General features: G+C 38.4%; 4 protein-coding genes and 1 non-coding gene across 9 annotated transcripts; 1 reads left to right on the plus strand and 4 right to left on the minus strand.

The window, feature by feature from the left end:
• Nucleotides 1-10: 10 nt before the first annotated feature.
• rnf141 (ring finger protein 141) lies at nucleotides 11-5,760 on the minus strand. 2 transcript variants are annotated; one of them, XM_058388198.1, is made up of 6 exons: nucleotides 5,626-5,760; nucleotides 4,056-4,250; nucleotides 3,695-3,803; nucleotides 2,715-2,896; nucleotides 1,723-1,830; nucleotides 11-1,619 (listed from the first exon to the last, which is right to left on the minus strand). In XM_058388198.1, exons 2-6 carry the CDS (start codon nucleotides 4,190-4,192, stop codon nucleotides 1,469-1,471), a joined length of 687 nt encoding a protein of 228 aa, XP_058244181.1. In that variant the 5' UTR covers nucleotides 4,193-4,250; nucleotides 5,626-5,760; the 3' UTR covers nucleotides 11-1,468. The 2 variants fall into 2 exon arrangements, with proteins under 2 accessions (XP_058244181.1, XP_058244182.1); XM_058388199.1 differs by having other exon boundaries at nucleotides 5,574-5,725.
• On the plus strand, nucleotides 3,059-14,200 carry LOC131352235 (calponin homology domain-containing protein DDB_G0272472). 2 transcript variants are annotated; one of them, XM_058388193.1, is made up of 8 exons: nucleotides 3,059-3,160; nucleotides 12,043-12,183; nucleotides 12,360-12,560; nucleotides 12,708-12,895; nucleotides 12,969-13,182; nucleotides 13,303-13,401; nucleotides 13,485-13,552; nucleotides 13,674-14,200. In XM_058388193.1, the coding sequence occupies exons 1-8, from the start codon at nucleotides 3,119-3,121 to the stop codon at nucleotides 13,831-13,833; spliced, it is 1,113 nt and encodes a 370-aa protein (XP_058244176.1). In that variant the 5' UTR covers nucleotides 3,059-3,118; the 3' UTR covers nucleotides 13,834-14,200. The 2 variants fall into 2 exon arrangements, with proteins under 2 accessions (XP_058244176.1, XP_058244175.1); XM_058388192.1 differs by lacking the exon at nucleotides 3,059-3,160 and adding an exon at nucleotides 8,985-10,848.
• Nucleotides 5,890-8,101, minus strand: lyve1b (lymphatic vessel endothelial hyaluronic receptor 1b). 3 transcript variants are annotated; one of them, XM_058388195.1, is made up of 6 exons: nucleotides 7,944-8,101; nucleotides 7,542-7,710; nucleotides 7,282-7,421; nucleotides 6,662-7,072; nucleotides 6,499-6,571; nucleotides 5,890-6,386 (listed from the first exon to the last, which is right to left on the minus strand). In XM_058388195.1, exons 1-6 carry the CDS (start codon nucleotides 8,026-8,028, stop codon nucleotides 6,218-6,220), a joined length of 1,047 nt encoding a protein of 348 aa, XP_058244178.1. In that variant the 5' UTR covers nucleotides 8,029-8,101; the 3' UTR covers nucleotides 5,890-6,217. The 3 variants fall into 3 exon arrangements, with proteins under 3 accessions (XP_058244178.1, XP_058244179.1, XP_058244177.1); XM_058388194.1 differs by having other exon boundaries at nucleotides 5,891-6,386; nucleotides 6,499-6,574; XM_058388196.1 differs by lacking the exon at nucleotides 7,542-7,710 and having other exon boundaries at nucleotides 6,499-6,574; nucleotides 7,944-8,085.
• Nucleotides 14,201-14,345: 145 nt separating the features above from the next.
• eif4g2b (eukaryotic translation initiation factor 4, gamma 2b) lies at nucleotides 14,346-25,527 on the minus strand. The gene is made up of 22 exons (XM_058386921.1): nucleotides 25,359-25,527; nucleotides 25,188-25,275; nucleotides 22,760-22,870; nucleotides 22,600-22,665; nucleotides 21,719-21,844; nucleotides 21,523-21,625; nucleotides 20,154-20,285; nucleotides 19,996-20,062; nucleotides 19,378-19,529; nucleotides 19,166-19,276; nucleotides 18,883-19,065; nucleotides 18,633-18,771; nucleotides 18,364-18,518; nucleotides 18,069-18,167; nucleotides 17,684-17,797; nucleotides 17,475-17,579; nucleotides 17,156-17,371; nucleotides 16,790-17,048; nucleotides 16,463-16,667; nucleotides 16,139-16,347; nucleotides 15,912-16,033; nucleotides 14,346-15,343 (listed from the first exon to the last, which is right to left on the minus strand). The coding sequence occupies exons 1-22, from the start codon at nucleotides 25,525-25,527 to the stop codon at nucleotides 15,278-15,280; spliced, it is 2,997 nt and encodes a 998-aa protein (XP_058242904.1). The 3' UTR covers nucleotides 14,346-15,277.
• LOC131352464 (small nucleolar RNA SNORD97) lies at nucleotides 17,876-18,027 on the minus strand. Its single transcript, XR_009204522.1, has one exon. It is a non-coding gene; the product is annotated as a small nucleolar RNA SNORD97 (small nucleolar RNA).
• Nucleotides 25,528-26,035: the final 508 nt, after the last annotated feature.

Genomic DNA, 26,035 nt, shown 5'->3' on the forward strand with positions numbered 1-26,035 from the left:
ATCTAAAAACTGCCAAGCAGAAAATCTTTATTTCTCTTTTCAAGAATAAAGTTTTATACTTGTCTAAAAACATAAAAACAAAGTTTATACTCATGGATTACACAGCATGTGACATTTTCAAACAGTTCCTTACAACTGCATTTGGACATTTTTATTGTAAAAAAAGAGAGATACTTTTATTGATTTTTAGCTCAACTTTTTTTTTCTTTTTTTGGAAGAAACGAGTTACTGTCGTAAGCCTGCAATTGTTTCAACATTTAAAAAGTTTAATAATGAGGATTAGAATGATGATAGAATGTCAAGAAAAATATACATCTACTGTGCTGCTTTTATATTCTCATACATAAACCAGAAAATGCATTTTCAAAGCCGTTTTTAAATAATTAACTGCAAAATTAAGAGGAAAAAAAGATTCTTGTGCAAGTCTCAATAGATGAGAGAAGTAAACTTTTTAAAAAATTATTCTCAGTAGTTAGAACTGCTTTCCAACTTTTCACATTTGATAGACTAAATCAAGCAAAAATATTTTTTCCTAGTCAACACAATTATTGTGCCCTACACGAAAAACACTTTCTCAGAACACCTTATTTAAGCAGATGTTAGCAAGTTGCCAGAAGAAACGGGGTAACTCGGCCGATGCATTTCTGTTTATCCTACAATATGTCTTAAGTAACTTCCAACACTTGTGAGAAATAAAACACCATGCACATTCTGTGGATCACCACTTCAGTAAGGAAAGGCAGCTATAACCTCCATTTCTTTCATTCATTAGTATACACAGCTTAGATGAGATAAAACAAAAAAAGCAGCAAGTAGTCAAAAAATTTCACACCATAAAAATCTAAATGACTGACGCTGAACAAATCACATAAATCGAAATGACACTGAGCCTCAATTATCAATCTTTTAATAATGTGTGTAATCTTTTTCTGAAGCCAAACGGAGCTAAAAAAAACATCTGCCATTTTTTTCCCCCCTTGATACTCAAGTGCATATATGACAAATGCAAATCACCCATAAAGTGCACAGTGCATTCATGGCACAGCTGATTTGCATTTAATGAAAATCCTCAGTAATGCAGCTCAGTCACTGTGGTAAGTCAGATCCTGTAGGCACACGCTAACTCCTTATGTTATATGGCAGCACTTCTTTTGTCCTCATGGAATATTTGTCTTGATCTAGACCGTTTTCTTCCAGATCATTAATATGAAATGCAAATTTACACAAAAACCTAGATTTTCATAACTAGCCCATTTTTATGCAATCATCATGAGAATCGTTTTAAAAAATATCTTGGTTTGTATTCAGCTTGATAAATGAGGCCCAGTGAGTGGTTATTGCTGCCTGCAAATAAGACAACAAAGATCACGTCAATAACCTACATAATTCAAAGTAGCATCTTACAGTAAATGAGTTTAAGTCTAATAATGAGAGCCAGTGAGTGATAAAAGAGATGTAGTGCTTCAGATTAAGGTCTGTGAGGGTGGCCAGCCTCGTCCGCTAGATTGAGAATGTAGCTTGCTATGTCCTCCTCTGTGGGTGCGTCAGACATTACCCAGGATTCGTTGGCAGCCGTCAACTGGATCCGGCAGATGGGACAGTTTCGACTCTGGCCACTCCTACATTGTACAGATGGCAATTAAAGCATGAGCACGCTCTCTAAATGGGAGTCTCACAGAAAAAAATAAATAAATCAAATCTCAGTTGACAGCTGGTACGTACCACTTATCAATACATTTCTGACAGAAGCTGTGTGCACAGGGCAGAATAAGATCTGCTTTCCCATCCATACAGATACAGCACTCTTCCTCCTCCGTAAGCTGCTTCACCCTGTAAAATATGTGGAAATTTTGTACATAAGGAAGAAAACACCTTGCCTGTGCAGGTACAGGAAATAATACAACAACAAGCTGATGTGATGCATGGGATCATTACCACTCATAAGTTGATTATTTCTGTATAACAACAAGTGCTGAAGTGTTTTCTTCCTCTTTAAACATTACAAGTTCTAATGAATGAATGAATCAATCATAGTTTTTAATACCTTTATAGTTAAATGTAATGTTGTGACATCACTAGCCACACTTATTATTCTCTTAATAAATAAAATAATAAGTTAATTTAAAACAAACAAGCAAAATTCTCATGTTATCCAATGCCTCTGGTGTAAGTCGATGTAAACCCTAGTCCACCAACAAAATTCTTTCCATTCTTTCCTTTCCAATGCTAGAAAACGTACTTACACGGAAGTCTCCTTCCATATATATACTGTCAATGATTATACTATTCCCTTTTGTCAGGCAACACCACAGATTTTAACTTTATTACCAGCTTTAATTGCTGTGGAGCTTCTACATAACCATGTGTACGGTGTTACTATGAAAAAAGATAATGTATTAGAATGAGCACTTTAATACGATTTTCTTTAATACAGAGATGTGCTGTTATAGAACATTAATCAAAATGCTTTGACCAGTCTGGTTTGAGAATTCAACAGCGCTCTGGTATAAGAGAACGTTTAATCACACTCAGTTTCAGTCGACAGAACCACTGAAATGTAAATGGTGTCAATGTAAAATATGAATGAATCACATGAACATGGATAAAACGGTACATGTATGAACCATCTACACAATCATGGCCCGTCTTTAAAATTCTTATTCTGGCATGGTAGTTTGTGTGTGTGTGGGTTTTTTTTTTAAATAAAACTGTACCTTCCCATCCACATGCTGGCCTGGCATGAGGCTGCAGAGGAAAGATGTCCAGAGGAACACTCCATACTGCCCTCTGCTGCCAGAACTTCAGCTGCTTGGCTGGTAATGTCTTTATAAAGCTGAATAAACTGATACAGGTTCATAATGCGAGAGGCTTCCACCATACCATCCTCCTTATTAATCTGTAATTAGGTAGAAAGCATAAAATAATCCTCTTGATTGTGAAGAACAAATAACTGTGGATAAAACCAGAACAATTTTTGGAACAGCTACTGGACTAGTGTTAATAAAGGAAGTGAAGTTGCTGATTTCAGCTTAAGTGCATGCACAATTATTGAGCTTGTTTTCTTTTAACCAAAACGGAAAGCATTTGACTGTGCATTGACCAAAAGTGCAGCTTACAGATGTGCAGATTACAGTTTACAAATGCAGTGTCAACTAAAAAGGTACTGTATCTCTAATTTTACAGTAACTCTCAGTAATCAATATCACAAGAAAATGAATTCTACATTGTGATTATTATGTTTCCTATAGTTTGGGAATATAATGGAGAATAATAATGTCCTGCTTATTAGTTGTGCACAAGTTGTGGTTTGGACAAAAAGAGTATTCAAAAATGTGGTCAAAGTGCTCAATACAATAGCCAGAACAATTATAAACCCTCTGTGCTTGAAATCTTGATCAGTGTATTATTTATTCAAGAGCTCCTTATGTCTATAGTAAATAATCAGCATTTAGTGTTTCCACTTTAGTCTGTATCAAGCATTTTATCTCTTCTGCAAACTGCAACATGATTTTTTTTTCTATTTTAAAACTTGAAACAGGAAGTAATGAGGCAAGACTAACCGCTCGTGTTATTCAACGCCTCTGATGTAAGTCGAACCCTCGTCCACCATGTTTGAGTCTGTTTGCATGAGTGAAATGCACCATGTTGTGAATAACATGAGGAGGAAAAGTTTTACATGCTTATTATCATTTACCTTGGTGCACACTATCCTCACAGCCACTTTCCACAGAGCAGACGTGTCAGATCCAGGCTGAACCTCAAAAAGGAGATGTTTTGGTTGGCCAACTGCCAGCTTAGCAGTTCTAACAATGAGAAGAAAATGAGAGTTAAATAGTCATTCTGAAGAGGTTAAAGAACAATACTGAAGCACAAAAAGCAAATGCAGATCTCTAGATCTTTACATTCTCTCAAGTGTGCAGTAAGGCGCTGCTATTGGAGGATGCCACTATTTTTTTGTCCACAGAGCTTAAAAATTAGCAGATAAACACACTTTTGAAATGCAGAAATTATATCTGCATTAAAAAATAAAATATAATTGCAGAACTGCAGCTTACACTTCATTCAACTCTGCTACATGAGCCAGAAACTCTTCATAGGTCAGATAGCTACTATCCCGCACTAATCCGGCATGTTTGAGTAGCTTCTCAGGAAGCTTGCCCATCACAGCCTGGCCAGAGATTTGCTGGCCCATTTCAGCTCCACAAGGAGGACCACACAGAGAAAACAGACCTCATTCAGTGCTCAAGGCCCTGTAGAGAAAAATATACATACACAGCAATAAAACAAGGCATAAATGTGAAAAAGGTATAGATTGGGCATGGAAGAGCCTGAAAAAAGTCACTATTTGTGGTGCAGAACAATATCATTGTTTCCAGGTATCCACTTCGATCTACATTTTCATTTATTCAAACTACATCAGCAGGGCTAGCTACTCTCACTGCTGTTTAGCGTTGCTCCCTGGTTCTGTCTCCAGCCTTGTGCTACTGTCCGTTCCCACCTCCCATGGGAAAAACATGCCGGTAGGCAGACTGACTAATCTAAATTGCCCAAATGTGAATGTGTGTGAGCATAGTGCCCTACAATGAACAGGTGTCTCACGCTGGGTGCATTCCTACATCAAACTCACAGAAAAATCTCCCAATTCATCATGACCCTGACCAAGATACGTACTGAAAATGAATGGATGAACGAATCTAAGGGTCACTGCTGCCAGAACTTTGGCTGCTTGGCTGGTGATGTTTACATTACATTTCTTGCATTTGGCAGACGCCCTTATCCAGAGCGACTCACATTTGATCTATTGAGGGTTAAGGGCCTTGCTCAGGGGCCCAGCAGTGGCAGCTTAGTGGACCTAGGATTTGAACTCACTACCTTCTGTTCAGTAATCCAACACCTTAACCACTAAGCTGCCACATTCCATGTCTTTGTAGAGCTGGATAATACAGACTAATACAGGTTCATAATGCGTGATGCTTCCACCATAGCATCCTCCTTAATTCTTAAACTGTAATTAGGCATAAAAGCATAAAATAATCCTCTAGATCAGAAAGAATATGGATAAAACCAGAACAATTCAGTTTTAAGACCAGCTAACTGGACTAATGTGATTAAAGGAAGTGAAGATGCTGACTTCAGAGGTAAATAAGGGGTGACTAAAATACATGCACAATTATTGTATGGCTGGTTAGAGATGAACAACAACGGATTGCAATGATTATTATTATTATTATTATTATTATTATTATTATTATTATTATTACGATATTAGAAATCTAGCATCTGAAACATAACAAATGATCTTCAGTGACATGAGGTGTTCCACCTGAGTCCTGCAATAAACTTATGGACTATAACACCTAAATAATACTAGAAATAACTAGCTAGTTATACAGATCAGTGGCACGACGTCGTAATACAGATTGTATCTAAATAAAACCTACATAAATCGTATCCAAAAGCCACAATTAACAATAACATATGAAACCTTTAATTTGATTTCAAACGCCAGTCACCTCATAACAGGAGCTAGCAAGTTAGCCTAACAACTAGAAGAAATAAAACATGAAACTTACATCCAGACGAGAATTATATACGATAAGTTGATGTATATAAATTGCTTCTAACCTGTTGACATATGTTTTATCCAAGTCAATATTCAAGATGATTTTTTTTACCACGCAGCTAGCCACTTTTTAATGATAAACACTGACGCGTAATGATGACGTAAGCCAAGGCGAGGGCTGAGTAATAAATGGCTCAGCATGTGCTACATAGTGCACTAAAGAGTGAGTAGAAGACATGACTTCATCGATTCAGCAGAATTTGGAACATTTCATATAATTTTATTGTAGCTTACAGGAAGAAAATGTACATTTAAAAAAAAAAAACAAAAAAAAAAACCCTTTATTTCTGTACATTTTTATGATGTTTTTATGAGCTGTTGTAGTTGGTATTGTTACACAGTGTGAAAATATCAGTGGTGGAGAGCAAAAAAATAAAAAAGAAGAAAGAAGAGATATTGACACATCACATATTTGTTTTAAACATTTGCATTTATGAATGCAACTTTCACTGTGCTATTGTCAGTCAAACCTAGTGTATCTGATATTTACGATTTTTGGAGTCATCAAGAGCACATCAACATCCCTTCTCTTTCCCGTCCCGCCCCATCCCATCCCATTTCATCCATTCCATCCCATCCCTAGAAGAGCTGTTCTCAGGCTGATATTGTGTCATCTTCCAGCCGGAGAGTTATATCATCACCACAGTTCCCACTGTTGTTCTGCATGATGAAATCTTGCTGCACTGTTTGTTTCCACATCTCAGTCTCGAACATGTCTTGGTGGCAAATCCTTTCCCATGGAGAAAGACGCTGTGGTCGTTTACTGAAAGAGATGGCACATGGTAACCCTCAGACACTGAACTGCACTCGATCAAGTGCACAATGACCTTCATGGATGTTTCTTAGGGTAGCACAGTATATAGTGGCAAACATACATTTTGAAATACCAAACTGCGATTCCTGTCATCATCAGGAGCATCACCGCAAGGATGGCACATGCAATGGACACTGCTGTAGAGGATGGAAAGACAAAATATTATTCCTAAGAATTTTAATAAACACTAACCAATTCCAAACATATGTGTACATGGTTTTTACCTCCAAATGAAAATCCTTTTCCAGGAGGGGGTTGCCCATCTGTTTCATTAGAAGAAATGGTTACAGAGGATGAGTTAGTGAATGGTTGTGTGGAAAGATCTGTAGAAGAGAAAGAAGTAGAAAAAGAGGAGGATTTGGAAGACTGATATCCAGCGCTTGTTAGGGAAATATCAGATGGGGATGTTTGAGAGCTCGTTGTACTCATAGGAATAACAGTGGAAGAAAATACTGTAGGTACAGAGGTGCTGACAGCAGTGGAAATGGATTGAGTGGATTGTGGAGAGGATCCAAGTAAAATATTGTTTAGCTGAGTTGACAAAAATAATGGTGGGGAGGTTGCTTTAGCATGAGTCCTTGCATCAGACACCATGGTCATGTTTGGGGTGTTGGATGTTATTGCTTCAGTTTGACCTGCAGGTTATAGAAAACATGTTTAACCTCACATGCTACACATCTTGACAGTATTAATTATTAAATGTTAATTTTCTGTAAATTCTGTAAAAGAGTTCTAATTAAAAATAATCTTAAACATCTTAAATACTACTACTACTACTACTATAATAATAATAATAATAATAATAATAATAATAATAATAATAATAATAATAATAATAATAAACCTGTTGAATTTGAGCAAAACACATCAAATAATCGGTCAGCAGTGATTTTCCAAACAATGGTTCCAGTTTTATTTTGGCCACAGATTGGATTATTCTCAATTCGAGGAATAACAGCAATTTTCTCCATAACCCATCCGTATCTGCAAAGCATAAATATAGGCTAACTTAATACCAATATATATGATGTCATTTACATAAATGTTACATCTGGATATCTAAATATCAAACCTTTATCCTCAGTTAATGTTTTTAATGTTTACCTGCAAGTCTGTAAGCCATTGCGCTGTGCAGTTTCCACTTGGGCACGAGTGGCAATACTAACACCCAGACTTTTGCAAACATCTACAGCTGTAGTGGCATTGAATCTATATGACTGCTTCTTGTACTGGACTATAAATACATTAGAGATTCCAGCATAGTTTGGATGAACTGTAAAATCATAAAATAAAAGCCATTTAATAATTAAGTAGATAAATAATAATAAATAATAATTTAATAATAAGCCAATAAAAAAGCTCCTACAGCAGCTTCTTACATAAAAGACTACATTAATGATTGGAATAAGATCATCATGGTTCTTAGGAGGGTTTTTTTTTGTTCATAAAATTACATTCCTTTGTAAACATATATTTTTGAAATTCATATTAATAGATTTGTCTTACCTTGGATCTGGCTGAGATCTAGACTGGAAGTGCAAAACACCAGAGACAGAAAAAAACAAAAAGTTGAACATATGCTGGACCTCATTGTGTCTCCTCTGAAATTTTGTTTTGCACAGAATGTACTACCATACTGCAAGCATCATTATCCATAGCTGAAGACGGAAACAGGAAACATCAGACTAAGGATGTCCTGTTAGATGACCTCTAAATGAGGGCAGGAGGGTTTAGTTACACAAGAGAAAAGGTCATAACGCATATAATGGTTTGCTACTGAATGCTGATTTCAAAATATTTCAGGAATGTTTTTTTTTTCTGGTTACTTTGGTTGGCAGGTTTTGCAGTTGCACCTAACAAATACCTGGGGCATGTCATCTCATCATCTGTTTGGCCTATACACGTAATGAGCTGACTGATGACGAGCCTTTGTACGCAAAGTGGATTCCAAGTAGGTCTTAGTCAGCAATTCTATCAGAATTTTACTTGTGAGTAAGGGCAGTTCATACAACTTCAAACTCAACTAATAATAAAGTCAAATTTAACACATGAAATCTCACACATTTCCAGAGCAACAGATGATATTAAAAGTAAATACTTGAGTATTGCATATTCTCCCAGTGTTTATGTGAGTTTCTGTCATGGGGTTTTCTACTTCTTCCCAAACTCGTGCCAGTAGGTGGAATAAAACACTGAATTCGCCCTTGGTTTGAGTGTGTGTGTGTGTGTGTGTGTGTGCGTGCGTGTGCACAGATGTCCTGAGTGGGGATTTCCACCTCATGTCCAGTGTTCCTGGGTCTGCAACCCTGACCAATTTTTCAGGCAAAAAATTAAGTAGCTTTTCCTTCTGTCTAATGACCCCATCAGTGTTATCATTCCAATTTCCTTATTTATCTTCACATAGCATCCTCTGCTGATTAAGTGCAATATTCTGTGTTATATTAATATTATATATATCTTTTTTTGTTAAAATATGAATTGACAAGCAATGATCATATAATTGTGCAAAATGAACACAGTGCATATGTTACAGAAGTGGTACGGTGTATTTGGTGCATCAAAGGTAAAGGATATTCTTAGGGGAGAATAATACCTTTTAATGAAAGTTCTCATAGTCATGTTCCTGCTGATTGGCACTACATATTTTCTATCAGAAGTCTACAAACTCTCTTAATACAATAAGAACATCACACAGACAGTGATGACTGAGCATGCTATGGCATGTGATTTACTGTTCAATTACTGTCATCCTCATCAAACCATTCAGCCATTGAGCCCTTGTGCTCTGTGGATATGAGTGGGGAAGAAACGACTCCCATCAGGATAGAAATCTATCATCATAGGGTAAAGCTGGAAAGAACTATGTGTTGACTTTTCTCTCTAGTCTAATAAGTTGGCCTAAATCATACTAGCAAAATGCCAACAGAGACACTAGACGTAGTAATGAGTGTATAATCTTTACCTATACGTCTGGAAACTTCCTTACATTCTCATTCACATTTCCAGATATCCATAGAACAGCTGCTTTTCTGTTTTTCTTAAATAGCACCACAGTTATTAAATGTATGCTTTCAATCACAGTTTCCTAACCTGTTTGGAAACCTCTTTTAATCTCTATTCCATAGATCCACAAATTGAAATGTCACTTCACTCTAATCACTTCCTACTGAAACACAAGCCTGTCTTAGACTTAAGCTCTTAAGACATCTGAGCCCAATAATGAGCCCTCTTTCAAAATCACTTAGATTCTATTAGGTCTTACCTCTTGTCCTGATTCAAAATCAAGGTCAGCGGGGCCTGCAAAGCATTTAATAAATACCACAGAACACTGAAGCATATGCATGTTTGTAATGTTTCCCAACTCCATTTTTTCCCCTTGGCATCCTCCATATGTACACAGAGATTTAAAAATGGTAACACTTAATGGCAACATTTTATTTCTCCTTGTGCTATAATGTTATAGTCTTATAGTGACAGTTTTTTAATCTCTCTCTCTCTCTCTCTCTCTCTCTCTCTCAAGTTGAGTTTGCTCTTCTTGGTCTACTTGAATAATACATTGGAAACGGAAGGGTTTGTGAATCACTCATGAGCACAACGCTTGTAGAGTTTCAAATGCATTCATGCAGTATGTCATGGCACTGTTGCCAGGTGGACCTGTAGTGTTGTGGTCACTCTTGGTTCTTTATTGACTTTTTTGTGTTTTTATTCTACTCTACCATCTGTGGTTCCAATATAGGAGTCAAAAAAGTCCTTCTGAGTACAAGGACATATATTATAACACATTCAAAATGTATATACTAATATAAATGATGTAATCAGTATAATATGTTTAAAGAGTAAGACCAGATACAGCAGGTGGAGTTGGATCTGATGGTATTAGATATAGCAGGAATGGGCACTGTTTCACCGTCTGTGCATGAATAGGGTTTCTTCGGCTCATGAAAAGGTATCCGATGGCCTCATAGATTATTAACAAGACCTGTCAGAGTGCAAGTCTTCACATGCCCAACTGTACACAGATGGGAGCATTTGTCTAAACTCCAGCCCAGCATCAGCAGCACACTTACACTGTTCTACTCTAAAGTATCTTAAACATCTTAAAACTTGGTGTATATGAACAGCTCCAGAACAAATCATGAGCCTGAGGACCGTGTCTCATGGGGACCTTCAGAATCTGTCTCTGTCAAAACTTCCGGCTTCGGACAACAGTATGTTCAAGTCCTATTCGGTCAGCAGTAATATAGGGAGCCGATTTGGAAAGGAGAGCATGGAGGAGATTAAAGGAGTGTCTAAACCGTCTCATCCTCCTCGGAGACCCGTGAGAGCGGTGAGGCCGGTGAGCGCTCTCGGTGTCAGTGGCTCCTTCATCCAGATTAACCACCTGCAAGGAGAGCTGGTACGCAAGAGAAAGGTGAGCGCTGACTGAAGCTAATCAAAAATGCATAGAGCTCATGATTATTTCTTACCCTGGATCCCATGTCATGGGACATTTATTACATTACATTTATGTGGTGGGGTGAGAAGTTCTCTGTGCAGTACTATGGTTTAAGGACTAAACACAACACATGCCTCAACTCTGGTGTGCAGTTTCACTACCAGAGATCCCATAGGGCAAATAAAAGCTTGTATGTAATTTGCCCAGTCCCATGTTTTCGTTCCCAGAAACCTGATTGATGTGCTATAAGTGGCACATAATATAACAACACATAGTAAGCTTGTTAACTAGTTAATTATCCAGCTAGTTAACAAAATGGTGCATGGACAACCTACAACTTCTTTGCTGCTATCTGTCTATGTTTACATCCACAGCATTTTACTATTATTAAACTGTACTGGTTTGTGCTCTACTGTCCACTATGAATTATTATACTGTACTGTCTTGCACAGGTTTGTACACTTTATGTAACACTGTGTAGTCTTCTTTGTTGTATGTCTCTTGTTGTTTAGTTCTGTTTTATGTAGCACCATGCTACAGAAATGATGCCTTATTTCACTGTGTACTGCATATTGTTGGTATATGGTTGAAATGACAATAAAGGTTTGACTGACTGACAAGCTAATTACATGAATACAGAGTAAGTAACCCAAACAGGTACATGATCATGTTGCATATTGTGTTGATTGCTACAAGTAAAGTCAAAGTGTATTTGTCCAATGTTTCAGCTATGAGATTTATCACGTCATTATTTATTCTAAAAAAATATTTAACTGCAAGGTAATGTCATACGAGCAGGAGACTTTAAATAGCTTCATGCTGAGATTTAATTATTTTCTTTTGTCAGTTTCCACAAACCTGCCTTCTTCATCCTGAAAAGATCTTCTGTCAGCTGAGCATGCATATTAATCTACGTAATCTAAAAGTAGTACAAACTATTTTGTCAGATTTTGTGCCTTGCCTGATGTGTGTATAGTCTTATCCACAAAGATGCAGGTTTTCATTCCAGTCAAGCAGGAACCTTGGATTTCTGTAGAATCAGATGTGTCTTCTGCAAGGTCGGGAAGAAAACCTGCACCCATACCGGTTCTTCAGTTACAGTTACAACGAAGTTTGTCGCACCACTGTGTAAACATTATAAACAAAACCAACTACCTTCCTTGTCATTAGGAATGTGAAGACCTAAAGAAGGAAAACAAGTACCTATCCAGTGAGATTCACTGTGAGAGGATCATGATGAGAACTGAAAGTGAGCTAACCATGAGGAACCTTAGAAACCTCAACCAGGAACTACAGGCCGAAGTTAAAGAGGTACACTATTGCCAGAGACTTGACTAAATCAGGTTAAAGTGGGAAAAAAGCACTTGCTCTGATTTCTTAGCAGCTTGCTAAATCATAAACTATAGATCAGGGTCTATTTCAGGGCCTGAAACAGCCCTTCCTGGATGAAATTGTATGCCTGGTTTAATTTCTTTTGGTGTTTTTAGTTAAAGCAGAAGGTGCATCTGAACCAGCAGAGGGCGACAATGTGCTCCAGGGCAGTGGAGGAGGCAGACAAGTCACGAAATGAGGCAGAAAAGAACCGAACCCTGGCAGAGGCTCGTGCACTAGAGAGCAAAGGAGAGAGAGATGCAGCACTGGCTGACAAAGTACAACTCAGTGAAGAGCTACACACTCTGAGTAAAGAGGTACACACATATGTCTCTATGTGGACCATAGTGTGAAGATGCATACTTCCTCTTTCACCTCTGTATTAATGAAGGGAGTTTGTATAATGACACACACTGTTTCATTGTAATTAACCATCAGCTTGTTCTTTACCCTGTTTTCTGTAGCACAAAAACACACAGCTGCTTCTGGCACAGACTGAAAAAAATTACTTTGAAGCTATGTTGAAACTGGAGAGGGTGTCTGGAGAGAAAGAGTTTGTCCTAAAGGAGAGCAAGGGACTGGAGGATGAGAGGAACAAACTAAGGCAGAAAATCAAAGAGCTGACTGATGAGAATGTAACAACAAATGAAAAGTGAGAACTTTTCACACTGAATTTAGGAGAAGTTGGTGAAGTAAATTTGCACTAACAAGCATTCTGGCACTAGGGAGGTGACCTGGAGACGCAGGGCTGCTGCCGCTGAGGAGCAGAGGGAGAGAGCCATTAAAGAGCAGCAGCAGGCCGAGCATGAGAGCAGACTGGCCAAGAGAGAGAAAGACAAATCAGTTAGTGAGTGTCTCAGCTGGCGGGAAAAGTACCAAGCTCTGGCAGACATCTTCAGAGCGCAGGAGGAGCTCATATCACAGAGGCAGAACAAAGCAGTAAGTCAAACAGAAGGTCAACTCCCATCTGAACCTCTTGAAACCATTTGTGTTCTGTTGGTTTATAAATCAGTTTCATGTGTGATCAAATCTTTCTTTTTTCTTTCCTTTTTTAAATAGTGTCAAGCAAACATAAAAAGCTACTTTCTCTGCATGGCGGAAAGTGACCAGAAGATTAAGATCCTAAAAAACGCTGATGGAACCACAAGGAACTTCACGGTAATCTGTTTTCCATGCCATAAACCTTTACTAACTACAATAAAAAAAAAAATGTCCCTAACCCTAGGTTTGTAACCACTTAGGAGGGAGATCCTGTGTATATCTCAACAACTCAAGCCGGTGATGATGATTCAGAAAAGATTTCAGGAAGGTACATCGCTGGATTGCATGTCCCAATTTTAGCTATTCTAGTGAAATCTTTTGAAAACTCAAAAGTACCTGATTACTAGACAACGAATTGGTCTATTGAATGTGCAATTGTTTTCTTTTAGGACCATTCTTAGGGTTGCAGCTCCCACAGCAGGAAGAGACTCTGGACCAGCTCAGTTTAGTGATCTCTCACCAATGGGAGTAGATCCCCATGACAGCAGCACTCTGAGGAGAAGTAGAAAAGTGGTTGAATACTTCTGGATTCCCACAGACCAAGAATAATAATCAGTCATCAATGGCTTAAAAAGTACTGACTTAGAAAGGCAATGTAGCCAGCATGTTTACACACTACCATGGGAATATGGGGATTTTTCCATTTGAAAACTGCCTTGCCCAGTGTGATTACAGTAGACTTTTAAGTTGTCTCCATGACTCAGTGTAGACAATCATGCCAATAATTTCTTTGGCCTATAAATACATTATATTAAATATTTTGTTGTATTATGTAATTAAGAAATTCTTTCAAACTAGAATTGTTTCATCAGCAACAGCAGTATCATGAGAAAAGTGCAAAGCAGCCTTTAACCTTCCACAGGATTTAAAACAGGAAGCTTAAACATTTTTGATAATTGATTTCCTTTACTGAAATTGAAACAGTAGAGTAGCATACAGAGCACTAAAAACCTTTCCATGACATGACTGTGAGTTATATATATTCTTACATAGCCACAAACACCTCAGAAAAAATAATGGTGTAATCAATGCAAGTCAAATAAATTTCAAACACTTGTCAGTAACAGGTTTCCTGTGTATTACTTATTGACAAGGGCAAAATACTTTCACTTAATCTGAAAATAAAAAGCAGAATGGTGGGTTATCTATTCATTTTTAATAAGTAAAGTTTATTTATTAACAATGAAAATACCCACTTTGTTTGGATTTTTGTTTTTAGTAGAATTTCTATCCATTAACAATAACAAGCTACTGCATCTACCATTGCAACCACATTGCAATAATACTGCAGAAATTTGCTACTGCAACATTGTACCTGACAAAGGCATTATTTATCCATCAGAGTCAAAAGTTGAAGTTGTTACAGAAATGCAGGAGAACAAGGACATATCCGTCACCCCTTTTTCCTTTCTTCCTTACAAAGAACAGTATTCAATAAACATTAAAGCTTTGCTGCAAATTCTGGAAACAAGTAGTGTGTCGTACATGATATTCTAAATGAGGTAGAAATGGACAACTACTAAAAGGTTATAGAAACAAAAATCTCTGATTAGAGTCGGAAGGTCATGCATGTTGAAGGATAAAAAGACAATGCACTGCCTAAAGTCACATGATCTTGTGTGTGTTCCTTGGAAGCAGCCATTTAAACGCATCAACCAACTTTGTTCAAAAACACAGACATGCTAAAATGATTTAAACCGAATCACACAGGCATTTATTATTGTGCTAACAAAACTAGAACTAAAATCACTGCTCAGGTTTAGCTGTCAAGCAAGCCCCAATATGTAACTTTCACCAGTAAAACAAATTGATCTATATTAAAGTAAATGTAACTCATGTATCCATATTACATTAATAGCCAAGATTCTGATTACAGTAATACGTTTCAAGATGTTCACTGGATCTAGCAAAACAGCAGAATGTATTGGAGGTGAAAAGCATGTGCTGTTGCAGTGGGGTAACTGGCAGGGTTGAATGATAGGTGATTCTTCCTTCAGTCAGCCTCCTCTTCTGACTCCTCTTCCTCAGCTGTCTCCAGCCATGTCAGCCACTGATTTACCTTGAGGAAAAAGGGGATAAGGAAAAGGTGTTATTGCTACATGCACTACCACAACTGTAGCATTAAGCTTCAATTGTAGTCACCTATTGTGTGTTGTGTCTGGTTGATAAATAAAATCATATATACATACATACACAACAAAATTTGAACTATAAAGAAAGGATATACACCAGAACAAGACTTAGGAGGCCCTAAGGTACAGGTGTCAGTTTATGAAACTTGGTGAAAAATTAAACTCCTATATACTAACTAGAAACTAGAAATGCTCTTATCATGCTTTACCCAGAGCAGGTACCCATAAAAATTTGACATGGATACAAACTTCCTGAATTAAGCCCCTCGATTTACGCAAGTACTACAAGACCAATATGTTGCTGGCCTCCAATGTCTCTATAATTGTTTTTATGTAGTGTAGTATATAAAAATAGTCACAAGTTTCTGCTAGAATTACACCTCAACAGTGTTGGCACAGAAAATCTGGAGAATAAATTGGAGGGGTGTGTGCTAGTTACAGTTCCATTCAAACTACATTACCAAGCCTCCTCTGTTAATAGCTTTTAACAATTACCTGGAATAAAGCTTTTCCTTTTCCAGGGAACTCTTGGGTAATATCTTCTTTCCAGGCAAGGAAGGCATCTTCTTCGATGATCTCCATGTCATAGAAATGAACAAAGTACCGAAGCAACATACCTAAATAGGAGAAGCCAGAAAAGAGCACAGAAATAATTATTAGTGTTTCTAAAGGCTCACGGTAAATGTTCTAAAATTGTATAAGGGCAAATAAAAGTACCTTACCTTTAGGAAAAGCATACGTGTTGCAGTGCACCTGTAGAGCATACAGGGCACTTACTTGCAGGTCAGTGTGGTCATGGAGGAACTTCTGCATAACAGGCTTGAAGGATAGAAGAAGCTGCTTTTCCTGCTCCAGTTGCTCTTTACTGGGGGCACTCAGGTTGTCATCGCCCTCAGACAGACACAGCTCAGCTGAGATGTACTGCAGGAAACTGAAACACAAAAGAGGGCTTAGGCACTACTCCAATCGTACGAGCTACATTGTGGATACATGGTGGACTAAACATTCATACTATTAATAATATTAAGATGTTTTGATCTCCGTACCTGGTCATGAGAATGTTGATGAAGCCCTTGTCAGTGTGAAGTTTTGGTGAGATGTTGTCCTTGATCCATTTATAAATGCTCTGGGGAGCAGGGTCTGCTTTGATCTGCTTTAAGAGCTCTTTTTCTAGTTTCATAAGCGGAAAAAGGAAGCTCAGGCCCTTCCCTTCGAGAATCTCCACCATTCTGTCTTTATTCTGATCAATTTCTAAGAGGAAAACAAAACACCCAGAATCTTAATAAATGACAAAAAGCTTCATTTCAAATGAACTGATTTATCAGATATACCAGTTCCACTTTGATTTTCAAATGTTAAAGGGAGGTACACACCTGGGAGCATCTTCTGCATGTTAACCTTGCTCTGCTGGAAGTGCTCAGTGAGCCAATCACGGTCCTTCATTTTGGATACCTGCTGTAGGCACAGCAAGAAAATGGGGAAGTGGGTGCCATTTTCAAGAGGGTGGGCCAACTCTGCGATGGTGACTAGCTCCGCAATGACAGCCCGTGCTGCAAACTGAGCCAGGTAAGACTTCACCAAAGGGATGTCTGTCTCAAGATTAGGACACTGATCCAACACATTCATCAGAGCCTGGGGAGAGGATAAACGGTATATAATACTTACACAAAGGTAAAAATAGCATTAGCTCAAACAATTGGGGCATCTTAGAGCTATTCAAAATGTACACAAAATATTACCTGCATGAAATTTTCTCCTGTGACAAGTCCTTCTGTGCGCAGTGTGTGAATCAGTGTACCAACATGCTCCTTATCCTCATCAGACCACTCCAGAGAACAGAGAATAATCTTACTCAACAATTCTGGCAGGAAATGTCTGGGAGCCCTCATCTCTCTCACACTGTTGACTGCATCCTCCACATTCTTATTCTTCTGGTATTCTGCTATTAACGTTTCCTAAAGGCACACATCAGTCTCAGGTGTGAGCGGAGCCGCTTTATCACATTCAACATGTTTACTCAAGAAAGTGCACCATAGAACCAGAAATAAAAATACATACTGTCATTTTGATCAATTCCTCCTTGGTAGGGGCAGGCTTCTTACTGGTCTTCTGAGGTTTTTCTTGGATCAAAGGCGGATTAGTTTTCAGACCAAGCTGTGGAGGCTTCAACATGATGGTCAGACACAAACAGAGGACAGACTGTTAGTATTCCACAGAGACATATCAAATAAAGCCTTTAAGTCAAGGTAATTATATAGATGTGCAACCTGTCCAAGTGGTGGTGTCTGAGCACTGGGTGGCATCATGGTTGGAATCTGAGGCTGAAGCTTTGATACTTGGTTCTTATTCAACAAGAATGACTGAGCTGGTCTCAAACTAATCTACAGGATATAAAGATGGGTAAATCGGGTGAGTTCTAAGTGTTCGTTATGTTCACAAAACATGTTAAAAAAAAATCTGCACCCTCATATCTCATAATCGCAGTCAAAGGACCAGTTGTCAGCTTCAGAGCAGAGAACAGAAGAAGAAAAAAAGAGAGGAGAAAAGGAAGAAAAGCTGACATCTGGTAAAAACCCTCAGAATAACGCGTCTTTTTATAATCACTGGGCGCACTCAGCAACAAGACATTATGTTCTTTGCCTTGTGGTTTACCTCATCTGCATTGAGTTGCCCCTTCTTGAAGCGTGGGTGCATGTCCTTGGACTGAACTTGCTGCTGGGCAGAATGGATCTGGAAATGCTGATTCTGTCCCTAAGGATGGAGGGGAAAAGGACTCATGTCTTTTACAATGCCTTAATGTGCTCATGTAGGCAGAACTTAAACTTACATGTAAGTAGTATTAACTGTTTTTTTTTTTTGTTTTTTTTTAAGTAACCAAAATAGGCAAAATTGAAACTCTGAATTTTGTTATCAAGTGCTTGTGGCTATTGTAGCCTCACTGACCTACCTGATTAGACTTCATAAAGGGGTTAATAGCCAAGTCAAACTGAGATGGCTGTGCAAAAGCCATGTGGCCATTGAAAAGCGGGTTTGTGCGGTGACGTCCCAGTGTGGGTGAGAATCTGTCCTGGATTACTCCTGGACCAGTTCCTATACCACTGCCTATGCAAACATGAGGCAATTGTAAATCACACTTAGAAACTAAAAAAGCCTCTTAGAAGAAAAGAGTTCCATAATAATTATGATCATTATGTTCACAGTTAATGTCAAGCTCACCTGGCATCTGTCCAAACATGTCAGCCAATCCTCCCAGAGTTTCTCGGTCCAATTTCATCTTGAATGGCATGAAGGGCCCCTCCAGAAAAAAGTCCATTCTCAATCCATGGGTCATGGGTGGAATGAAGACACCCAATTCCTGGAGAAAGGATGACGTTTAGTTACTTGCTGCAAAATCAACTAATGTGAAGAAACAGCCTAGAGAGTTTTGTAAAACAACATAAGATTAAGAGACAAAGCAGTAACTCACCTTCACTGCATCCTGATGAATCTGATTAATCGTCTTTGGTCCGTTGTCAATAAAGGCTTTGCGAGGAACCCAATTGTTCTCCCGTAGCTCCAGCGTGTCTTGCAATAGGAAACGAATCCTGGCTGGCATGTCCTTGTTGTTCATTAACGATCGCATGCGACCAAAGTACTGATCCATCAAAGACTGTGGGTTTAGGAAGTTTTGTTCATGATCTAGTACCATAAATCTGGTAGTTAATAAATTATGTGGTGGTAACAATATACAATAAACCTAGCCCAGTTACCTTGGCTTTTTCATGATCAAGTCTAGGACCCACAGTTCTCATTATCTGACAGAGGCACTCCAGATCCTCCCCCATATCCTTAAGCTGGATTCTCTTCTTCTTTTCCAAAAGCTTATGGGAATTTTAAAAAAACAAAAACAAACACAGAACCTTAAATAAACCCAAACCATAAAATAAAGAAAAAAAAGGAAAAAGTAGCACACACTACTTACTGTTTTGATGCACTTATGAAGGATAGATTCATGGATGAGATCAAGTTTGCCAAGTTCCCCAATAAATTTAATGTTACCAAGCATCTTGAGCTTGGCAATGGCACGCTGCTCCTCTTCCTCTGAAGTGAGAGGGCTGTCTTTTTTGTCATAGACTACAGAAAGAAGATTGAAGGGTACAAGTTCAGCAATTACACTGAAGTCATAAATATAAACAAAAAACTTAATGTATGTGGTGAATCCAAAATGGTGGTGCTGCAGTAGCATGCAGAGACCACTCTGGATACAAAATGGTGCTATTCACGATTTTAGCACAACTTTTCAAGGTACGTGGACCACAAAGAAAGCTGTGTTCATGTATATGACTGCCAGACACTTGGATCTGTCCTATAGTGAACCGTATAGTCTGTCTGCACCGTTTGCACTTTATGTCACTAGGACAACTTAGCTTTTAGTCCTTAGCCCTGTTTTATGTAGCTGTGTTTTATATAGCACCATGGTCCTGGAAGAACATTGTTTTATTTCACTGTGTACTGCATCAGCTATATATGGTTGAAATGACAATAAAAGCTTTTTGACTTGACTTGGAAAAACAAAGAGGAAGAAATTGCAAATACGCACTTTCAACATTTTTGGTGCGGTTCTCAAATTCATCTTGAAGTTTGGTAATCAGAAGTCTTCTGAAAGTCTATAAAGCATGACAAGACAGCAGGATTTAGTCACAACACAGTGACAATAACTCACAAAAAACAAAACTGTTCACTGTAATGCAAACTTACTGTACTCTGTTTTTGTGGGTTTTGAATCTCAGGTCCTGGGCCATCAAAGTTTGGTGCATCCTCTGCCAAACGCAGACATAGCTGAGCATAGAGTGAGCTGTATTTTGGCTCTTCTAGGGCTTTGTCTACGATCTACAAAGGGAAATAAACCAAGGCAACTGAAATAACTGGAAATCAGGACAAAACTGGCACTTAATGATTTTGGAAATCTGTTGATGATGAAAATGCGTTAATAAATTAATATAAACATGATGGTTCTGGTATTATCATAGATGATATTTCTTGTGCAACTCTACAGTAACAAAATAAATGTAATAAATAAATGTGAAAATACTTTCATTATGCTTTTTAATGGTTTAAAATGCTAAAATGTGATAGTAACTTCTCAAAACAGAACAACTGCATGTCCTTCGGCCATTCAAAACAGCTAGCCACCTAGATATATAGTAAAAAGCTCACATTTGTCCAAGGTTCAGCACGTTAACTTATTGAACCTTAAATCACACCACAATGTATGGTTTGAAAACAATACACTTTATTCAATTCATTTTATATATAGCGCTTTTAATAATGGCCACTGTCACAAAGTAGCTTTCAGAAATCTGGAAATCCAACTTAAATGTCCCTAATCATTAAGAGCGAGGTTAGAGCATTAATAAGGAATAAAATACAAAGGCTTGCTTTTATTGTAAAAGAATCAACAGCATGAGATGATGCTGTTCAACTTTTGGGTTTTTTGCAGTTCACCAGGGGTAAATATCTTATATTTACTCTGATGACATCTCCAATTGAATTTTGACTTGACAGATACATCTGGCTCATGGAGGGTGTACCAGACCTGGCCAACTTAAGAGAAAAGATTTTACTTCACCAAGGAAAGAATTCTTCAGTCATACTTAGTTTTTATCCATCGTTTTCCTGGTTTTTTGGTGTTCTTGAGTTCAATCGTGCATCCATCTTTTTAAAAACTGCACTAGCTTATTTGGTCACACTTAATGGTGTATAAATATGGTAAATGGTAAAATATCTCTTTGACAGGTTTGTTTAAATTTTTCCATCTAATGATGACTGACTTAGTGCTTAGGACAGCCAACTGTCAAGTTTTATTTAATCCTTTAACAGGCCCACAAATATTTTTGTGATTTTTACACCATTCATTTAATTTGGATGTAAATGTCCTCAAAATGGGGCTGAAATCTTGTAGTTTAAGCTTGCTATTTTTCCCAACTCTAATATACTGTGGTAGACAGCTACAATAACTATATCCAATATCCAAATAGTTATGGACCTGTGAAATACATATATAAACTAGAAACTATTAGGACTAATCAGAGCTGCTGTTATAGAAAATGAATTTTGTTTCACCTACCAGCAAGATGATTCCTTTGAGGACGAGCTTAGAATCTACGCCCACATTGAGGAGCTCAAGGCATAGCTTGTCAAACTTTTCAGGGGTCAGTTTATTAAGTATCCTACCGAAAGAAATGATAAAAAAATATATATTATACGCAAATGCATTGTCTTTAAATATGTCTACAATTATCTACGCTTGAAAAGATACTTACCCTCTTACTTTTCTAAATATTGCATCCTGATGCTCTTTTTCATCAGTGGAGTTGACATCTCGTCTAGTGCTTCGTGAAGGAACCCATTTCTGAACGCTAGGCCCTGGGGTTTTCCCCAGGTACTCGCTTAGGGAGAACAGTCATGGTTAAGTATGGTTAATTAAGTGTAGCGCAGAACCTGCAGATATTAATACACACTGGCTGCCAGCATATGCAGTTTCGCTGTAGCTTTTATGGATTTTTCAATGGTGAAACGGGAAACACCTGAAGAACACACTGTGCTTTTATAGTTGAATATGAATACAATTTTCCTAGAACAAAAGCCAATTCAACTGAGGAAAAAGGACGCAGGTAAAACATGCATTTGAGGTTACTTTCTCTTTGTGATTTTTTTTCCCTATGTGAACTATGCCCTGTGACACTGCTAAAGCTTGCAACTCAAAAAAGCAGGTATTTTGCACGTCTATGTTGCTGAACGGGGCAACAGATATACATGCATGGTAAACTGTGCAATGGCACTAATGTAATGGACAAATGCTTTGCTTCCTGGATATGCAAAAAATGTGCTTAACCATCTAAGATTTTCATTTAGTTATCCAGTCAAAAAATATTACAGCATAGATTACTGCAACATTGTTTTTTCAGTAAAATGGCCAAAATATATTGATAATGAATTTATATATTGAATGATATCATTGTAGAACTCTATGCAAAGTTAAAAGCCTGGAAGTCTATGATATGTAAGGAAAATGCAGAAACAATAAAAAGGCTATTTAAGCCCTATATTTGTTAAACTGGATAGTGCTGCACTGCCTAAGCCAGCTTTACTTCAATAACCAGAACCTATATTTATGAAAAACGTTTTGTACTCAATTATTCACCTGTTTCCAGCAGTCTTGGGATCGTGCTCAGGTGCACCCCTACCTCCTCCTTCGCCCGAAGAAGCACTGGAACAAAAGAGAAACGTTACCTCGACATTCACTAATGATGAAATGATCAAAAGGTTGATTAAAGTTCATCAAAATCATCAGGAGCACACACCTGAAACGAGAAGAACCCCCTTCTGCGATCACACTCTCCACTTTGGCGGCTTGATAACGATGAATCTTCCAAAGAATAATGAAGAAAGGGTGGGGTGGAGGAAAGACCGAGCTGCAGCACATACAAGCACACACGACGTTAGAGGACTGCAGCAGATGATGAGCGTCACATTTATTACAGCTACTAATCACTGATCGATACAACTAGATGCACGTTATATGTGCATCTAGGATCCTTACTGATACACAATCGTACCATTATTGAGTCGCAAAGACCAGGCTTTTAACAAGCTAAGATCTTTTAGCATCCTTGGCCTACAAGATTTTTTTACCTGGTAAAAACCACTCAAAAGATAATAAATTAGAGAAAAAATATAAGTTAAACGCGATGAAATAATCAGGTGGGGAGGATTTGCACAATACGTATTAGCTCCGTAAAAGACCGATCCTACAAATTTTAACGTGGTCAATTTAATGTGTCGCAATTTATAACTGCGCATTTTCACTATAGACCGCAGCTAAGCTAGCTCCAGCTAACCGGCTAACCATTAACAAGATATTGAGGTTTTGTTCTCCCTTTCCCGAACTAGCTTTTTAATGAACTGAATATGTCAATTTAATGATTGCAGATGAAATAACATGACTACATGACCTAGCACAGACAAAGACGTTGTTCAAAAAAAAAAGAAAGACGACGCCATTTTACACAGTTAGCTAGCGGCTAACTGCGTTAGTTTCATGACAAGCTAATGCTGCTCAAAGCCAGGCGCTGGGACCGAAAATCCACTAACAGCCATTTTGAAAGGTTTACCTACATTCCGCGCTTACCTTTACCGAAGCAACTTCAGCTTTGTAGATTTTTTTGTTCTGGCCCAAAAGAGAAATTTGTAAAATAAATGTATATATAAAAACAAAGGCTGGTTCAAATATATGCACGCCAATCTGTATAAAAGGAAACACACGAGATATCTCCTCACACAGCGCTCCAGCTAGTTATCTACACGGCACCACGGCGCATATGACGTCACCAGTGCGGATGTAGCGATATACCGGTATGAAGATCTATATCATGATAAGGAAGACTGAAATCGCTATCACTGTTCATTTTCTTCTTTATAGATATATTCACATAAATGGCTCACGGTGCTTAAATTATAGTCCCATATCTTATTTTTTTAGGCATTTAGCATTGTTTCGTCTAATGTGTGTATTTCATTGTTAGTTCCTATAGAGATCATAACATAATACCTGTGTCTCCATTTGTATAGTACACCAGATATTCATATCAATATTTGTATTTAAACCAAAAATGCTGCCCTGTGGACAGTATGCAGTCCACAAGGCTTATAAGGAGTGGGAGCTCTATAAATAAAGGCATGTTTGTGTTTAGGACAATTAACGACACTATAAATTCACACAATATTCTTAACGAATGTCTTTTATCCTGTGAGGAGGATTGTACTATGTTGGGCTTGTCATTGGCCATCATCAACGAATCCACCCACTCCGGTAACTGTCTGTTCAGCTTGTTGCAATCAGGCACACGGTTCCACAGTCTGATGGGTAGAACTCAGGCTCAGGAGGAGCTTCTTCCCTCAGGACATCAGACTCCTCAACACAGACATGTCCAGTTGATAAATCTCACAAATTTCTTACGATTCCTTGATGACACATTTACTTCATTGAAACTCTGCATGTTGCACTTTACTGTAATTGCATGTAACTTGCCTACATGTTAATACAGTATTTTTACTCTTTAATGTTTGCACATTCTATACCGTTAATATGTATAACATATTTGCCTTTAGTTGCTTTCGGTCTTTGAACAGATACCTTTGCCCACCTGACCCAGCCAGGGATGATCAAGTAACTTATATTCTATGGATTAACCACTTATCCTTCAGCCTTGCCAAAATGTCTAATACAACCTCAACCATCCAGAGCTCCCCAAAGACTAAGGCTGTGACAAACCCTATTGGTACCATTAATGCATGCTCAGCAACACTGGTTTCCCCAAAAATGTCTATATTACATAATCAGAAGCACCCATGAATTAATACATGACACCAGCACACCTCACCCCTATCTAAGTCACATGCATCCAAAGATCATTTCTTTTGATCCCCAGCCATCTAGATGCCTTCTTTGCTGTCCCTGTGGTGGTTCTGATGGCCTTCCTCTTCTGCACATCTTTGATGTCCAGGGACTGAGCTAAAAAGTCTCTATGAGCTTTGCTTTCCAGCCCTTTCTGCGACACTCTTCCACCAAATCTGCATATTTGGCTCCATTTTATTGGCCTCCACCATCCTCTCTACCCAGGGCAATGTAAGCTTCGCATTACCACCTGCTTTGATGTTACTGAAAGCAGCACTATGTCTTGTCTCTATGATGTTTTCTGGGAATCAGAGGTGTTTTCCCCAGCTGTTCACCCCAGGATGGGGTTTCTCTCCTGCTCTGACAAAGGCAATTGCCTGCCTTGCTGGTCAGCGGCACTTACACTGGTCTCTGGCACACTGCCTGGATTTGAAATGGCTCATCTTACCACAATTCTGACCAGGATATCTTCCGAACTAATGTCTTTTCTCATCTTGTCCATGCACCTTGTTGGTGCATTCCCACTATCTGGGCCGCCACTATCTGGGTCGCACAGCTCCTCACTGCCAGCTCTTGGACCAGTTCACAGTTGTCTTTGCCCTGGGCTTGGTTGTAGTATAAAGCTACTAAGCCCCGGATGCCACTGTCCCCACCAGAGCACTCTGCCATAGCCATGAGTCAGCCTGGTCCAATGCATTCCGTTGCTTCCCATTTCCCACCAGTTTGCACTTTGATTCCATACTGTTCTTGCTCTGTGACTGCGTACTCCATCAGATACTAAGCCTTTTTGTTGTTCTTCCTGGATAGAGAGATACTGCTCAAGCTTTGTGGCAGGTCCAGCCACCTGTGGAGGACATTTATACTTACATTTACAGCATTTAGCAGACGTCCTTATTCAGAACAAATTACAAAAGTGGTTTAAAGTCTATATTGATTTAACATTGATATCGGTTCACTACTAAGGTCACTGACTAAGAATAGTATCAGTCTTTTTTAAGTGCTAGTTTAAGTACATCAGGAAGAGCCTGTGACTCAGCTGTTCAGACATCTAGGGGAAGTTCATTCCACCAGAGAACAGAGAAGATGATTGTAGTGCTGACTTGTCCACTGACACCAACCACACCTCCAACTCCTAGTTTGTGGCTATAATGTATGCAGCATCTTTCAGTGTGCTATTAAAGGT

This window comes from Hemibagrus wyckioides, linkage group LG04, assembly GCF_019097595.1.
Source record: "Hemibagrus wyckioides isolate EC202008001 linkage group LG04, SWU_Hwy_1.0, whole genome shotgun sequence".
In the NCBI taxonomy this organism is placed as follows: Eukaryota; Metazoa; Chordata; class Actinopteri; order Siluriformes; family Bagridae; genus Hemibagrus; species Hemibagrus wyckioides.

Coding starts and splice junctions, on each gene's coding strand:
- rnf141 (XM_058388198.1), bottom strand. CDS start 4,192: ATGGGCCAGCAAATCTCTGGCCAGGCTGTGATGGGCAAGCTTCCTGAG. Junction 2,897..3,694: donor TGAGGATAGTGTGCACCAAG/GTAAATGATAAT, acceptor ACCTAATTACAG/ATTAATAAGGAGGATGGTAT. Junction 1,831..2,714: donor GCCAGCATGTGGATGGGAAG/GTACAGTTTTAT, acceptor CATATTTTACAG/GGTGAAGCAGCTTACGGAGG.
- lyve1b (XM_058388194.1), bottom strand. CDS start 8,028: ATGAGGTCCAGCATATGTTCAACTTTTTGTTTTTTTCTGTCTCTGGTG. Junction 7,711..7,943: donor AGATCTCAGCCAGATCCAAG/GTAAGACAAATC, acceptor ATGATTTTACAG/TTCATCCAAACTATGCTGGA. Junction 7,422..7,541: donor AATGGCTTACAGACTTGCAG/GTAAACATTAAA, acceptor TATGCTTTGCAG/ATACGGATGGGTTATGGAGA.
- LOC131352235 (XM_058388192.1), top strand. CDS start 10,573: ATGAGCCTGAGGACCGTGTCTCATGGGGACCTTCAGAATCTGTCTCTG. Junction 12,896..12,968: donor AATGTAACAACAAATGAAAA/GTGAGAACTTTT, acceptor TTCTGGCACTAG/GGAGGTGACCTGGAGACGCA. Junction 13,553..13,673: donor TCAGAAAAGATTTCAGGAAG/GTACATCGCTGG, acceptor GTTTTCTTTTAG/GACCATTCTTAGGGTTGCAG.
- eif4g2b (XM_058386921.1), bottom strand. CDS start 25,527: ATGGCTATGGCAGAGTGCTCTGGTGGGGACAGTGGCATCCGGGGCTTA. Junction 17,798..18,068: donor GGCAACTCAATGCAGATGAG/GTAAACCACAAG, acceptor TATATCCTGTAG/ATTAGTTTGAGACCAGCTCA. Junction 17,372..17,474: donor AGGAATTGATCAAAATGACA/GTATGTATTTTT, acceptor GTGTGCCTTTAG/GAAACGTTAATAGCAGAATA.